This window comes from Columba livia, chromosome 4 (assembly GCF_036013475.1).
Source record: "Columba livia isolate bColLiv1 breed racing homer chromosome 4, bColLiv1.pat.W.v2, whole genome shotgun sequence".
Classification (NCBI taxonomy): Eukaryota; Metazoa; Chordata; class Aves; order Columbiformes; family Columbidae; genus Columba; species Columba livia.
The window spans coordinates 53,966,839-53,984,028 of NC_088605.1; the positions used below are offsets into that span (position 1 = coordinate 53,966,839).

General features: G+C 44.0%; 1 protein-coding gene across 11 annotated transcripts in view; it reads left to right on the forward strand.

The window, feature by feature from the left end:
- ARHGAP24 (Rho GTPase activating protein 24) overlaps positions 1–17,190 on the forward strand; it is a 213,157-nt gene that overhangs the window by 130,627 nt on the left and 65,340 nt on the right. The window contains exons 1-3 of one of the 11 annotated variants that reach the window (XM_021289312.2): positions 66–3,533; positions 3,712–3,831; positions 4,086–4,370. The exons of 6 other annotated variants lie outside the window; for them this stretch is intronic. Coding sequence is in view for 1 of the 5 variants with exons in the window: in XM_065061795.1 (XP_064917867.1) it covers positions 13,645–13,654 (10 nt within the window). In the remaining 4 variants the exon portion in view is untranslated. Of the gene's footprint in view, positions 1–65; positions 3,534–3,556; positions 3,832–4,085; positions 4,371–13,275; positions 13,655–17,190 lie in introns of those variants that run through there. 4 more of the 11 variants (XM_005498509.4, XM_065061798.1, XM_065061795.1 and 1 more) reach the window with 4 other exon arrangements.

Genomic DNA, 17,190 nt, shown 5'->3' on the forward strand with positions numbered 1-17,190 from the left:
ATTGCTGTGCTTGATCAGGAGCTTTATTTCCTGTGCTTTAGAAACTATGTTTAAAAAAAAAAAAAAAAAAAACAAACAAAAAAAGCCCTACCCTCTAAAAAAGCTAAAGTAGCCTACGTGTAGCTCACTCTTTTCTTTTTACACAGTGTGAAGACTGAAGGTTGTGATTTGGACGCTGAATAGGTTTTCAGCATTAATTGTACACTTTTTGTTTTGTTTTGTTTTGTTTTCTGAGTTACCAGGCCAGTCCTTCACAATACAGAATTATGTTCTGTATCACACTTCACACTTTTCACCAGTGATTAATCTTCAATTTTTGGTGGTGTTATCATCTGTAAGTCATGCTCCCACAATAACTACCCTGTTCTCTAAGGTATAAAGACACACACCCAATTAGAAAACTGTTGTGGGACAAAACCTGCATTGCTGAGCTAGCCCCAGCAAATTTCAGACTCCACTTACCTAAGGATTTGAGTAAGATTTTTGCAATGTTAATGACCCATTCTGTTGCTTTTCATGGTTTTACAGGTGGGCAAATCAAGGCGTCATAGCAAACAGAAGTAATAGCTTCTAATTTTGTCCTGGGAGCAGTGTTTTATCAAAGGGGTGATCAGTTGGATTCAGAGTCTTCACCTTTGAGCCCTGGGCAGAGCCAGTGCCTGGGGAGCTCTGCGGGCTCATGCACAGCTTTCCTCTGGGATTCTTCCATGTTCTCCCAGACCCAGCTAATTTGCTTTGGTGGGGTAACAGAGAGGATTTCAGGCTAACCCTGACTTGTAATGAGAAATCCTACAGCACGATGCTTTAGAGGTTTTATCTTAAAAGGTATCATCTCATTTGAAAAATGACTCCTGTTTTCCACGGTATTCTTGGGTCCAGGAGATGACAGTCATTCTTGCCTGTATGCTGTTCACCAAACTACGTAGTAGACTTATGGGATGGGTCCCAACCAGATTTATCTCATAGTCTGTCCCATCGCACTGTGAGACCACTGGACACTGAGGGATTTAGGTGGATGTCCAGAAGGAATTGTCTCAGGGAGACAAGGAGATGCAGCCTTAGCATTTTCAATGACAGATCCCACATAGGTTCTGTGATGTGGTTCAGCTGGCTGCAGGGCAGTGACAGTAGTGATCTCATTGTGAGGTGGGTAGTGAACTTTTCTGAATCTTGGCACACGGGGTCCTGTATTTCCACCCTTTCTTCCCTGTGTGGCGTCAGGCGAGGTCAGACCCCTCGGGCAGTGGCTGCCTGTTGAACACTCGCATCACTCCACAGGTGAACGTACTGCAGGAGAAGCAGCTGCAGAAACCTGAGAGACAGATAGTGTTTGTAGCTCTCTCATTGCCCTTCTGACTGGGCAGAGAGCTGTGAATTATTAAGAAAAACTACATAGAATGGGATACTTGCTGAAAAGGAGTGCAAGAGGCTGTGACCCAGAGCTGTGTTGGTATTAATGGCAGCGTTCCCTTTGATTTTGGTAGGGGAAGGAGCTGGTGTTGAGCATCAGGGTATGACGTATAGTGAGGGGAATATTTATCTCCTCTGGTGACTGCACTGGGTGCAGCTGGTCCTGAAATGTGTTTTGAAGTAGTTTCTCATTAGGATCAACTGATGGGAAGTAACAGATGGTCAAGTGAGGCTAAACTGGTGAGAACTTTGTGCTCTGTCAATGTTCTTTCTCTCTATAAATAATAGCTGGGGAGTGCAGCAGAAATGAAGATGCTGTTGTGTTTGTGGCTACCTCTGCTGCTATGTAGATGTTACACACTGCCTTGCAGCATGTTTTGTCAGCAGCATAAAGGAGTAGGAGGAATTTGCCAACCCCTTCACAAGACCAAAAACACTGCAGTTCTGCTGGAAAACAAAACAATGCTCAAAGATGTGTGAGGTGAAACAAACATACAGGAGACAATTTTTACATGAGCAACATAGCCACCTTTGTCTTTCTGCTTCAACTTCATATGACAATCAGTGAAACAAAATACAGCGTTTCCTCTTATATTCTCAGTAACTCTTCAACTTTTTAGTCTTTATTTCCATCCTAAAATTTACCTTTAAAATCTGTGTATCTATAGATTTCTCTTTCTGTGTCACATGGATCTACATACCTACGTAAATACACATGTACAGTACTCCTCTAACCTTGAGAGCTACTTCTGGAAAGCTTCTCTGGCAGTGGCACTTTATTTGTTGAGGTGAAGAAATAATTTTCTTGCAAATTGATCCAGACTTACGAAGTCACTAAGCATAGTCATAGGAACTCGGTGTAGCACAGACTGAAGTTGCCACCTTCTCACTGGTGTATATTAGGTGATAGGGTCTAGATTCCCAGATGCTTTTATGGAGTAATATCCACCAGGTAGTAGTAGAACCTAACTCGGCGTGGTTCAGTTGTCCTGGCTTGCTGTCAGATGCACTGCAGTGCCCACTTTGCACCTGAAGCATCTACCAGAAGAATGATTGTGGCTTTACCAGCCTTTTACAATCGCACAAGCAGTTGTTGCCAGCCATCACCTGCACCTTCTTGTTTCTTGTCCTATATGCTACATGTATGTGCTATGGTGTGAACGCTTATGAGTCTGGTGTGCGCTGACTGAAATTTCTGCATCTGAATAGGCATTTGGGATCCCAGCTTGGATATTGGCAGCTGTGTTTTGAATGGCATTTTTTGCAATCCTTGTCGCCAGTGATTGTTGTCAGGCAACAGTAATGAAAAGCTTTGTAAAAATAATTCCCTCTGAGATTTTTTTTTGGTTTGTTTTTCCCTTCCCCTGCACTTGTCAACCTGTGCTGTAAACCATCACATGCAGCATCCTTGTGGGCTACTTTGTTCTCTTTTCCACAGAATTCACTACCAGCCCTGGGGGACAGATACTTGTGTTAATTGTTCTGTTGAGGTGTTAGCCAGTGTGCAGTCCTGCTGTGTTTCCCATGCCAGCACGAACTCTGCAGTGGAAGCAGGCTTTCAAACTGTTGAAAACAAACAACACAAAACTGAAGGATCCAACAGTGTGAAAGTTTGTTTTTCAGAGAGGCACACAGATCTCTGGGCAGCTCGGAGACTACTAAGGAGATACACTTCCTCGAGGGATCTTTTATCATAAAAGCAGCTTAAGTGACTCACTCTTTCCCTGGGGATATTAGTAAAACAACTCCACTCATTTTGTCTTTCAGTGGTCAGAAATAGGATTTGTTTTGTGCTGTCTTTAAAAAAATGAAAAAAATTGTCCTTTTTAAAAAAGTACCTTATTTCCAGGAGGTTCTGGGCTATATTTAACATCAAAGGTCTGTACAGCTCACTAAAACGCATGGGCTGACTGGCACTATGTTCACTCAAGCAAGTGCTTCAGTGAAAAATTGAGCACTATTTTTAGTTCTCTTACAACAAACGACTTGATTGTAAGGCCTGGGGAGCTGTGACATTGTGATTGCAAGGGTTCCGCTGGAAAAGGCAGGAGGACGAGTCGCGGCAGCCTGCTGGCTATGGCAAGGATTCCCAGCTGATGCGGAGGAGCACCCCTGGACAGCAGGTATTTCACAGAAATTATGTTGTAACCCTTCGACTGCTGACGAAATGAATCAGCTGGTCAGAGACAGGGCATGAAAGTGTTAGCTTGCTGGCTCTATCTGCTCCTGCCGTTAAAGATTTCATTCCATGAATTCCTGTCCTGACCGTCAGCTTTTAAATTGTCTCTTCTCATTTCCTAGCCTTTTCTGGGATTTTACAGGATCTCGGTCAAGTTAGCAAATGACATAGCACAACAGAAATAAGTTTCCCAAAGTGAAGGCAATCTGCTTTTAAAGACATACAGCCTTCGCAGTGCCTGGGTGAGTAGCCTGTAACAAGTACTATGATCCATTCCTCTCTGCTAACTTGTAAAAGAAAACAGCCTGCCTTAGATGGGCCAGCTGGCTGAGGAGAATTTGATCGGGGCAGACTGGGGGGTGGAGGGTTTGCTGGCAGCTCTGCATGTATGTAATTGTGTATGTACATACACGCAGTGCCTGGTGCAGTCAGCTCTGCCCCGGTGCTGTGGTCTCCCCACCGGCAGCTCTCCTGACCCCCCTTGTGTCCCCACCAGGCTTCCTGCAGCTTGGACCCAGGCAAAGGACGCTGCTCCCCAGGAGGTTTTGGATCAGCTCCTGGCGTGTCCCCACGTTCCTGGGCCCCCCCAGCAGCACCCGTGCCCTGAGGGGCGAGGTGGTGGTTCCATTCCTGGGCGATGGAGTCACGGGTGATACTGCAGCCAGCCAGCAGATAGTGGAGCGTGGGCAGGGCTGCTGTGGCTCCTGGCAGTCCCGGCGGCACGGGCTGTTGTGACGGAGGTGCCTGCACTGACATTGCTGCCAGCCTGTCCTCGTGCCAGGTGAGAGCTCGAAGCTCCAGGTTTATTTCTGAGCTGGTCACTAGTACGTGTCGTGTCACAGCCTGTCGTGATACTGCCAGGGAGATGAGTTGTCAGCTTTCGGCAGCATTCTGCCCACCTCCTTGTCGATTCACAGGAGTTGATGCTGTGTAACAGGTTCTTAAAGTGTGCTTTGTTTTGAGAGAGAGGATTTCAGGCTGCTGGTCATGCAGGAGCTCCTGGCTTTCACAGGGCACTGGAGCAGCAGCTGGACCTTAGGGAAGGAAATTTTTGTACATGCAGTATGCCCGGGGCAGCTGGGCAGTGCTTTATTGTCTTGTGTTTTCACCCTTTTTATTTTAACTTGGTTGTACAATGTTTGTAAATTCCTTGCTTTAGAGTCAGACCTAGACTTCAGGGTGAGCTTTGATGGAGTTTAGCTGTGTTGCTGTGTTTTAAAATAGCTACTTGCATTTTACCCTTAATGATAGCATTATCTTAAAATAGCATGATGTGCTGCCTCTCTTGAGTTGTTTGGTAGAGCACTCAGGAAGGGGAACTGTTGAGTTCCCATGAACTCTGTGTTTCGAGATCCTGCTTGGCTCTCAGCACACTGAGCCACTGCAGCCTCTCTGTGTACTAGAAACGTGTGTTACCGAAATGCACTGTTCTTGTACCACTCTGCGCTGCTGTGGTCATGTCCTCTGCCTCAGCTGCACTTTAGGTGCATTTGAAAATACAGGTGAAATGGCAGTTTCATAATTTTCAGTGTGTTCTTGCTAGATGTGTCTATTTGTACATAAACAGTGCAGATGGCACAAGCAGAGTACAACTGCCTTACGCCTGTATGAACTGAGTTTAGATAATTAGCTAATAATCAGTAAGGTTCATGTCAGATTAGATAATTAATGTTTTTGTGCTTGTTTAAAAAAAAATACTCAGATACTAAAATTTATATACCCTGTTTTGTTCTCGTTCATTCTGGCTAGTCCAGATTTTTATCCTCCAGAAATAGTCATCAATACTGATTTCTGAGTTGCCAGTCTCAACACTGATTACCAAAATGAAGGCAAGCGGAATGCAGTGTTGGTTACTCCATAACCTGTATGCAGTAAACTGAGTCCATGTGGTCTGGAGCTCCTTATACTTCCTGAATAATTGAGATAAATTAGTTGTGTTTTCTTCTGGAAAAAGTAGAAGTGGAAGAGATTTTATTAAAACTTCAATGACATATGTTTTAGTGCTATGGCAAATAGCATTCCTCTGGGAGATGCTGTACATGTCTGTGTAGATGAAAACTTTGTCTTCTTACGATGATCAAAGACACAAACTTTACCAAACTGCTAGAAAGGCTGACTGAACGTTTCCTAAACAGCGCTGTATTTTCCCCTTTACCTGTTCTTGTTGTCCTGAGTGTTTTGTGAGCAGGTACCAAACAAACCACTTCTGGAAGTACTCACCAGTTTATCTTTGTACCGTATTTGTGTTTGCACAAGGGATACTTGTGCACAGTACTGTCCTGATGCTTTTTAGGTAAGTGATACGGGTCATGATGTGTGTGTGCTGGAATCAGCCTGGCACAGGAGACAGGCTTTGTGACTAACTGCGTCATCTAATCTTGATATTCTTGTGCCTTCCATAGTGCAAAGACATGTGGCCCTCAAAGCAAAAGACAAACTCCATTGCCTCAGAGAAACTAGAGTTATTCTCTGATACCTACACAGTTACTCTTAACTACCCTGCTTGAAGACAGTACAGCAGCAGTTGAGTTGGTGTTTGGTTGTGCAATATGAGAGGTAAGAGGAAGGGAGTCATAACGCTCCTGAGAGTTGTTGCAGAGTGAGCATGTGTTTACACAGTCCTTGGATATAAAATCCTTTTTCTCTTACCCTAGACCCTAAAGCCTTTTCATTAGATTGGTGTGTGAGACACTGTGCCTGCTGGTCACTGGTCGTGCCCTGAGCATACCTGAAGAAGATGCTACAAGATGTGTGTTGGAGCATCTGTGTTCTGGACCTGCTTATGGGTATCACAGAGCTCCCCTCCCCTGCTCTGCAGCTAGTCTGTCTCCTGCCCTCTCTTTCCAAAATGGGGTTATGCCTGTATTTCAACATCTGTGCAGGTTCAGAGATGGGGCCAGAAATTGTAGTTCCAAGGAGATGCAGTTTCTTTCTGGCTTTATTGTTCTGGTTGGGATGGAAAAGTGATGGATTGCACCTAAGCTCTGCACCTAGTATCCAAGTGATGCAACTCAAAAGCAAACTGTGAAGTCCAGACTGAGTTTGTCGTTTAAATGTCAGTTCAAAGAAATAATGGTTTCTTAGCTACGGGTGATGAGCAGTTGTCAAATATATTACCTTTTCATGTCCCATAAATGCAGAGCTCTAAATCACAGTTGTAGTCTGGTTTAAAAACTGTTGGGTTTGTTTTTTTTCCTCTGAATTTCATTATCTAATTTTAACTAGAAGTAGCTTATTAATTAAACTTAATTTTTGAATTAATCCAGCTCATCCTTCTTAAGCCAAGTCTGATACAAACCCAAACTCATTCTAATCCTTAAATCATTAAATGAAGTCATTGACTTTTCTGTCTGTGAGTGTCAGATGGTAGCAAATTATTGAAGTACTTCACCTGATCATTATCCACAGACCACGTCTCCTTCTTATTTGAAGACGTAGTTGCGAAGTGCTCTAGTGTAGTGCATGTATGTACAAAGTTGTGGGTTCCCAGTGTTCGTTCTTGTTGGCAGAGAGGCAGTTATAACCTGGTCTTGGGAACAGATCTTGTGAAAAATAAATTTTTGATTTAAGGGTGGAAGTAAGGGGCAGACTTTCAAAACGACCATGTACATATGGGGTCACTCACGCTGTGACAAGAGCCGCTCTTGTCTCTGATGCTTCTAAGAACCTTCTCCAGGTATGCAGATGGATGCTTAACTCCTGGGGAAAGTGTGAGGGTATGGGGGTGTCTGACTGGGAGAGATTGCTTGGGGAGTTTGTGTGGCAGTTCTGAGAATGTAGGTTGGAGAAGACTGCAGGTTGAGGTTATTGGTAGCTTGTAAAGGGAACAGGCCACACTTGAAGATGTTCATGTTGTCATTTTCTGTTTCCTGCTGCTGCTCTTGGATGACACCATCTTTGCATGGAGCTCATTTCACTAGTGCATTTGTCAGCCCATTTGGCAGCAGGGTAAAGAGGTGGCTTCACTTGTACACAAAAATAAAAAGCACAGCTTTTGTGAATGGGAAAGATGTCAGTGAATACCTGAATTTATGTTTTATACTTAACAATGAAGCAAAGTGAGGCAGCTAGAAGCAGCAAAGAATTATTGTTAAAAGCAAGTATACATATGTTTGGGGATAGGATAGAATAGAATATTTCATTTTAATTGGAAGGGACATACAATGATTATCTTCCTCCAACCACCCGCCCACTTCAGGGCTGACCAAAAGTTAAAGCCTGTTATTAAGGGCATTGTCCAAATGCCTCTTAGACACTGACAGACTTGGGGCATTGACCACCTCTCCAGGAAGCCTGTTCCAGTGTTTGACCACCCTCTTGGGAAAGAAATGGTTCCTGATGCCCAGTCTAAACCTCTCCTGACACAGCTTCGAGCCATTCCTACGTGGGACAATAAAGATAATAGTTATCTATCTATCCATCTACTTTAGAGTGTCTCCTGAAAATGTGTGGAAGAACTAACAACAGTTGTTTCAGCTTCCTTCTGTACATTCTGCTTCAGGCGTCACTTGGTTGGCTTTGTTCTCCCTGTGGGATATCTCCATTGCAAGTGAGCTGGATCTGTAATGATCAAGTATTAAGTTCCCAGTATAAGTGGACAAACCCCCCAAGTGTTCCCTCTAACAGTAAAAACCCACTGTGCTTGTGTGTGGATTTTGAACATCTGCCGCTTGGGGAGTTGTTTGGTGCTGTGTTACCAGAGGAGAGAGGGAGTCTGTTTTGACACTGTTCATGTCCTCCCGTTGTCTGCCATTGAGTTTTTTGTTTCAGTATGGAAGAAAAGGAGGGTTAGTGGCTTTGGAGATCTGTGACTTCACACTCCTAACAGGAAAACTTATGAAATGATAGGGCGAAGGTGTAAAACATAGGTCCAGGGTCACTTAAGATGTGGAAGAGATGGCCATGTAGTCAGAGCCTGCAAAAAATAGTTGAAGATAAAATGGAAAAAGTCAATCCGTATTAAAAGTGGTGTGTGTGGTAGATTTATTTAGGCATTCAAAATCAGAAGAGCTGTATGGGAAATGTCTCTCCAGAAAATAATTTTTTCATTTAAACTTAATTTGAGGAGGTTTGAAAATAGAATTCATTCTTGTGGAACTGGATTATGCCTTGATATTTATATTTTCCTTCTGTACATCATCTTTTCTTTCTCAGATCCACAAATAGCTTTTTCATCCTGGTTGCTACTGGCAAAAGCTTGTAAATCGGATTTTTTGACACATACAAGTGAATCAGAAATGCCACAGTTTAGAGTTTTGCAGTCATTAGAAGGAGGCACTGAGCAATGCAAGGTCAATCGGCTAGATTTAAGCAAACTAATTTTTTTTCAGAAACAGCATGGTGGTAAGTTAGTGCCAGGAGCCTCGCTGCTGAATCACAGTCTTTGGGACAGAGATGGTGACAGATTACATAAACCTTAGGTAGGTTTAAGGACACCCAAATGAAATGTCAAGAAGGTTTGCTGGGCCAGCTTTCCAGCAGGAGCAGGTGCTCGCTGGGGTGGCTGTTCACCAAAGGCAGCAGAACGTTCCCTGGCTCTCCTGAGCAAAAGGGTCCTGAGGCAGCAGCGAGTTCTCGTGGAATGGTGCAGTCACTGCTATGTAATTATTACATCAACGACTGTGAAGTATTTGCCCTGATCCGTGACTTGACTCGCTGGTCAGGCTGGCAGCTGGCAAGTTTTTATGCGGGTGTGTGGTATCTGGCTTTATTTATAAAGGTATGTATGAAATGCCCTGGGGGCAAAAGCTACCTTGCAGGTTGTTGATGCAGTAGAAGCAGCAGCCTGTCCCCTGCACTTGCACACACCTCCTCCTGTCCCTGTCTGCATGTTCTTCGCTCCCCTTACAGCTCAGGAGATCCCATCCTTCAGCCCTGGAAGAGCCCGGTCACTGGTGGCATTCAGATTCTGAAGTGTTGAAAGGAGTTGATTTCCTCTTTTAACACCAAAACTTAGAGGCTTCTACTTAAAGCTAGTGATAAGTAGTAGTGAGACAGTTTTGCCTGTGTTTGTGTGGGCCCTTTCTCTGCCTTTTCCTAGCTGACAGAAGAGAATACACCAGCAGTTGTAGTTCATCATTTCTGCTGGATATTTCTCATTGCAAATCACCTTTAAATACATTCTTTCCAGTTCAACAAGGAGCATTTAAAATTATTATCTCTCTGATTACTGTGTTGTAAAACCTCAGTTAAGGTACAGTGGCAAAACACATAGTAATTTAAATTACAACTTTTTTCTTTAAATCTAAACAGGGTATTTATTTAGCACACATCACTTCAGATCTGACCTTTGTGTCTTTGCTGGGTCATTTTCTTGGTTTATTATATACTTCACATTCCTATAAAGCCCTTCATTGGGTGATCTGAAAGTCATACAAGTGTTAATTAACTGAAGAACTGTGTCTGTCCTGTGAGGTCATTAAATATTCTTAATTGCTTTTTGTGGAATGAGGAAGATGTGACAGATGAATTTTAAAGGAATTCACTAATGCAGGGTGAAAAGCTACTGAGGAGGCAGGAGCAGAGGCAGCAGTTCCTGCACCCCTTTGATGTGCACCGTTTCTCTTTATTACATCAGCGTGCACAGGGAAGATGTAACTTCACATAGCGAGGCAAGATGTGGGTCAGGCCTTCTTTGTCCGTATGTCTGCTTTCTGACCTGTAATTGCTGAAAGCAACAAAAGCCTATGGATGAGGGAATCTTTTCAAAACTGTCTAAAAAAGAAACAAACAAACCCTGAAAGCCTCATTGCCCTGGAAAGGGCTATTTTTAGGAAGCTAAAGCAAAGAAGAAAACCCTGGGGGGTATCTGTATGCAAAGTTTCTGTCTGGCTGCCTTTGGATAGCTGGAGTTTTAGTGCACTGGTCAGGCTGTCGCTGTCTGTGCGTGGTGAAAAGCTGGGACCAGAGAGCGCGGACCCTGCTGATGGCACAAAGTACCTGCTGTGTGGCAGGTGTGGGACAGTTCCTTCTTCAGGGCTTCTGGTGCAAAGCCCGTTAGAATAATAGGAGGTTTTGTGAAGAGATGGCACACAGTGTTAAGACAGCTCTCATTCCTGTTTTGATCACAGGATATTGTTGACTCTGTCCTGAGCAAAGGGGGGAAAATATTTCAGCTGTGTTGTTGCTAACTACTTTATTGGAAAAACAGCAGCATGTAGAGCATGAGCAGAAGGTACCGTATTTATCAATAACAATACGTGATACCCAGTCTTAAGGACCACCAAGGAAGGAGGCCTAACAGGGCATCATTGTTGTCTGTCCACAGCTGTGAAAATTGGTTGTGTCTGTCATTTCAACCATGCTCCATGCCATGTGGAAATCCTTTTTTACCCATAGCTACCTGGTTGTTTACTTTTGCTGAAGGTGGAACGATTCTCATGACAATGTTGTAGGGACTTCAAGGATTTATTCTGTGTATGAATGCCCTAAAAGCAGGATGTGGTCCCCTGATTCCAGGAACAAGAGACAACACAAGCTGCTCTGTTGTTTGGGAAAAAAGGGAAAGAAGTGCTCACGCCGGTGCAGGAGCCGGAGCACAGCAGAAGTGCTGTGGGAAGGCAGTTCCTCGCTGCTGCTGCTCTGAAACACTGCGCCGGGAGCTGAGCACCAGCTTTGTACAAACCACGCTCTTGACTGCGAAAACTGCAAAGAAGCAGAGAGCAGCCTGAGCAAAGAATGCAAAACCTTAATTTACTGAAGTCCTTGGTGGTGGTTGTACTATTTTATTTTACCAAGCACATGACAGGTGGATACAATAGTAAGTGTGGTTGTGCAACAACAAAATTGGATGACCCGGTGTAGGAGAAAAGAGGATCGATGAGTTAAGATTATTATTTCTTTGATGTCTGCAGCTCACATCTTTCCTTCCTTTCTTGTTCTTCAAAAATAAACCCCTTTTCTTTCCTAGAGGGAGACTAGAATGAAAGCTTGGGCACAACTGATTTTTATTTCAGCTCCGACAGATCAGTAGTAAAAGCACGTCCCTCTCATGAGAGTGAAGCTGCTCAACTCCAGTGAGCTGTGTGTTACCGTTCCCCCAAGAAAGCTTTGTTAAAGTGGGGAAGGCTGGAGACATTACAGCAACAGATTCCTGTAGCTTTGAACTCTGCTGCCACAGGATGGTTGTTCAGATTTGAAACAGCGATTATAATTTTAAAATTGCTTTGAATTTTTGCCCTGAGGCTTTAATCAAGGAGTTGTTAGAGAATTGGGTGACAGAGAGCAACCGTGATAGATCATAGGGTGAGTTAAGACAATATAAACTAAACCCAAGGGCAGGTGATGGGCAATACTCATTTAAAACCAGACAAAGATCGTATCAAAATGAAGAGGGGCAGACCTACAATCTGGTGTGTAAACACTGGGAACTGCTTTATTAGCAAACAGACCGGCCCAGTCAGTCATCCAAAGTGTAGGGAAGCTTGAATGGGGGAGTGTATTACCTAAGTTTGGAAAGATCTTGCCTGATGAAGCTTCCTTTCCGCCTCCCAACTTGCAGACACCATCACAGGCCATAGGTTTGGCAGGTAATTGTTCTGTATAGCAAACTGGAGGTGTGATTTTGCATTATGGACTATTTGCCTTATCTACTGTGGTTATTACTGTTAAATTTGGAATAGGAGAGTGATTTACTTGCTTAAATGAAACTTAATCCAACACAGCTGAAGTGACTCTCTGTCTGCTGTAAGACTGTGTGTCCTCATTTAACTGATCATAATGTCCATCTAAAAGATGGATTCACAACATGTTTTAGGGACACATTCACATGTGTGTTGGATACTCAGTACTTCTAGCTAAAGTCACAGCTGTGGTTGGGTGATCAAACTTCTTAGCAGATTCCGAGTGGGTAGAGCACCTATACAGGGAGGAGAAGTCTTCCACTCGTACATTTTGCTCTGAGAGGACTAAAGTCACATAGCAGCCACAGTCTGGACCAGAAGTGCTTCTTTGACATAAGCAGACAAAATGCAGTACTGCATAGCTGATTAATTACTGCATCTGGAAAAGGAGACGTGAGATGTCGCTGCTGAGAATTTTCTTCAGTACCCTGTTAGCCTCCAGTTTGGGGAGAACTGACGGGCTTGCGGATAAAAATGTAGCTTTAATCTAGAATATGTAATGCACCAAACACCATCCTGTTGGTGGTAGGTACCTGAGCATTTTCAGTACTGAGATCCAAACACTGCAAAAACAGATGACAGGCATGTGCTTTTTCTGTAATCTGTGGGATCAATGTCACTTGTCATCATTGCAAAATCACTGCTGTGCTGTCCATCCCTCTTGTTACTTGCTCCTTTGGGTTTCATAGCTATTTTATCTGCTTCAGCACCTCCCAGCTCATTGACATATTGGATCAGTATTTTGGCTATTTCTGAGTAAAATGTATACATTCAGAGCATCCAACATATTCTCCTAGTGCAGCTGAAATTGTGCTTTGATCTGACTTGCATGACTAAACTGAAAGAATCCCTTTAGATTCATTTTGTACACTATCCAATGAGCAAGGTTGTTGTGTTGTACTCATATAGTAGAAAATAAATTAATATATCTGAACCTGTGTAACACTGCGTGTTTACGTAGCCCACTCTCTTCCCCTTCACTACCTCCTCTCCCCTGCGCCCCCCCCCCACCCCCCCGCAGGCCATTTCTACATGGGGCAAATCATAACTGTGTTTTCTGAAGTGAGTTTTTAAAAAGCCTTGAACAGCAGCTTGTTCCCTGGTGCTTGGCAGCAGCTGAGGTTAAGGCAGCCCCATCTCGCTCCCCCTGCTGACTTCAGGTCAGGGGGTTGTGCGGAGCAGCTTCTCACCGCTCCAGGCATGACAAGCATTAACCAGAAATGGCTCTTCCATGTAGAAACCGCTGTGGCAGCGTAATCTTTGTCTGGGGCTGCTTAGGCTGAGCTGCCCTGATGGGAACAGCACATTGGAGCAGTGGCGGAGAGCTGCAGCCCGTGAACAGCTGAAGGTAGGACTCTGCTGGGACGAGCTGGAGTGTCTCACCGTCCTGAAAAACTGGGAAAGAGGTTGGGAGTTGAAAGGAACAGCAGCAGTATGATCAGAGGTACTCTGTGTGCTCTTTGGGTTTGCACTGCATGAGTAAAAGGAGGTTAGAGGGACACGGTGTGTGTGTGTTAGAGTGGAAAAGTCCCTTTTTCAGAACACTGTACTGGAAGCTGAAGGTTGGTCGTGGGTAAATATCATCAGATGAAGTCTGTGGCATTTCTGGTTGAATGTGTTTGCACTGCTGTCTGTAGTCTTGTAGTGACTTCTACATCAATTCAGGATATGCTGGAACCTGTTTGCAAAAGCCTGCATCGGATGAAACTTTCCATAATGTAGAAATTTCACCTTCTTTCAGTTCCTCAGAGTGAGGGTGTAGGAGCTGTGGCTGTAATGCACCTCCAGCCGGAGGGCAGAGCAGTGCTTCCTCATGAGCATTTCCATTGTGTCCGTACTGGAAAAGCCTGGGTAGATGTACGTGTGCAAAGACTAGTTCCCAGTGCTCCTTACAGAAGAGAAGTCTCACTTAGGAGTTTCACAATTTTTAGGTAGTAGAAATACAAATTTTTCTTTCTTGGAGAGAATAATTTCAGTAAGTTGTACAACAAGGCAGGATTATTTGTGAGTGTATTTTTTTTCCATCAAAAATGAATCATGAGACTGAGGGGAGAAAAACCCTGTTCTTCTCAAAATAAGATCAGAATTAGAACAAATCCAGGATGTGTCAAATCTGTGCTGCAGCCATGCCAGCTGTATACTCACAGCTGTTACATGCTGCAGCGGCACAGAATTCTGGTAGTGTGGAAAGTTGTCAGCAAACAGCGACATTAATGTAAGTCTCTCACTGCATTCCCCTGTCACTTCAGCAGCGATTTCCAGTATGAGCAAAGAAATAAGTTCGTCCTGTTGCCTGTGACACAGGTCAGCTTTGCAGTATTAATACAGGTCTAGGTGGCACTTGCTTTTCCCTTCAGCAGCTCAGACTTATTCTTGGAGGCTTTTGGTTTGACTTAGGAAGGAAGATGGGTTTATTGGTAGGAGGTAGTACGTAATTGGCCCTGGGGGACGGAGAGGATGAAGTCTGTTTCATTGAGAATGAAGTCCAACAGCAAACTCCAATTTCTGATGCTACCATCCAAACTGAGATTAGGGTTGAAGTGAAGGCAGAAGAAATATTGCAGAAATACTGAGCTTCTTGTGTCAGAGACTTCATAAAAATCACTACTTCTTTTAATGTAAGCCTGTTATAAGAGATAATGCAGCAGAAATAGAGATGCTCAGATTTAAAATTAATGAAGTGAAAAATAATTATAGGGTAAAGTGTTGTTATTGTAAACATACAGGGGAAATTATGTACTACAATACATAAGTGCTCAAGGGTATTCTGAAATACAGCTCTGAGGAAAATGCTAGCCATATAATTAAAGAATGAAATTTGGATATATCGTGCTTGTCTCTCAGAGCTTGACCTGTGAAGTATTGGAAGGTTTATTTGTGGCACCTCTTCCTTACCGTGGTGTACCTTAGCTGTGAGCCCTTTTATCTGAGTAGAGCAGTTGACGAGCTGGGAGCTCTTAGAGAGGAAGCATGGGAGAAGAACCTGGAAGGAATGGCTGCATCTTTGTCACCTCTTTGCACGGGCTGGACCGTTGGCCAGGAGAGCTCGGTTGCGTTGGATGGAGGAGCTGCCCCAAAGCAGAGCTCTTGAGGGGAGCCTGGGCTGAGCTGCATCAGGTGACTTTGCAGGGATTACAGATGTGGTATTTTGTATCATTTTAGCAAAATTTGCAAGCTGTGGGCAGGATGATATTAAAGGTAATATGCATTCAGTGATTGGTGGTAACCATTTAGATCTGGATAGAAAAAGCCTCTCTACTCTGTATTTAAGTTCCTTCTTCCCCTCCTGATTTTTAGTCTTCCTTCTGCTGGCTTTGGTATTGAACTGCATGTAAGCTTTTTTTTCTGTCCTCTTTGCTACTACCAAGCTGGAAGGAACCAGCTTCCCTTGTCTGTTCAGCCATCTGGGCTCATAAAGGACTTTGCTTCTAACCCAGATGCTGAGGAAAGCAGTTTTGCTCATGGGTCAGCCCCCTCAACACGCTGGGCTCCTGGGGCTTGCTGGGGTAACTCCTTTGCTATCTTATGCTTGAGCTGTCTTGTTTTCAGGGGCTGGGCTCGTACCAGTGCATTCGAAGGCAGCAGCATCTTGCACCTGCCCTCTCATCAGTGCTGTTGCTGTATCTGCATCGAGGTCACACCAAGTATGAGCTCTGCAAGGGGACCTGGATGGGCTGAGGCCAGTCCCTCTGAAGAAAGCAGGATTGAACAGCTGTAAAACAAAACCAGAAAAACCCACAAAAACACCAACTGTGCGAGCACAGCTGACCCAAATGTCTGCCTTGCTGCCAGCGCAGCTTTCTGCTATGTGTTGTTAGTGTAGCGTAATGCAGTTGCAAGGTTTAGCTCACCGGTTCTGTTGGGATCTCCCCAAGGTAATTCTGTCTTAGGCTACCTAAAGATGTGGCCTAATTAATTTTGTAACTATTGTGAGGTTCAGCTTAAATGTGTGTGGTATGAGGGGCAATGAATGTACTGCTTTGCGCAAGCGTTGCTCACTAAATGTGCTTTCTTTTGCCTTTATTAGGCCTTTAAAGCCTTACCATTATACAAACATGTCCACCAAATCCATTTGTTAATGGCTTAGAAATGTTAATGGCTCATTTTTGTCATAGCTTGATAGCACAATACAGCGGAAACAGAGTCAGGATCAGAGGATCAGAGTCAGGTTGGAAAAGACCCTTAGGGGATGCCTGGGACTAGGAAGGTCCTTCATAGCACCTGCATATTGTATTTTTCTGCTCCTTCTCCAACACCTGGAGATTTATATTCCTTAGTTCATGTTTGTTTCACTTTGAGCAGAGGTTTGTACTGATGAACTTGCTGTTCATTGTGGCTCTCCAGGAGAAACGTGAACTTGATGAGCATCCCTGACCTTTCTGTCCTTAGCCATAAAAGTCCTTGCATTGTATGCAGCTGCATGCACGGCAGCTTGGTGTTTGCCTCTTTGAAACATGTCAGGGATTAACCTTTTGCAAAAGCAAACTGCAGAAAGTGAAGCCTGCCTGCTGGTGCGGGCTGCCTGCAGCCACCTCTCCTTACGGGGGTGGATGTTTGCGTCAGGCCTGGGACTCCATTTGGTTTTCTGCAAATGAAAACATCTGCTTTGCCCCAGTGAAAGAGGCATTTTAACGAGGTTCTTGGAGACCTTCTGCACTTTCCTTTGAAATCTAAATTTACTTGGGGACAGAGATTATTTTGGAAGAGCAGGAGCAAGAAAATGGTGCCTTTGTTCTGAAGATTGAGAAAACAGCCTGATGGTTGTGTTACAATGCCTGTGCCTTTAATTAATATTGACTGAGAGTGCTCAGAAGAGAATGGTTATATTATGTGCTGTGGCTTGAGGGGATGTTGAAATATAGGCAGGAGGTACCAGGTAGGTCTCAGTCAGGGCTGTCATCGCTGTTGTGTTTCTCGTTGGCTTTTAAATCCTTTCCCTGTTTGTTAGAAGGGCAATTCACAGCACAGCTTTCCTTGTGG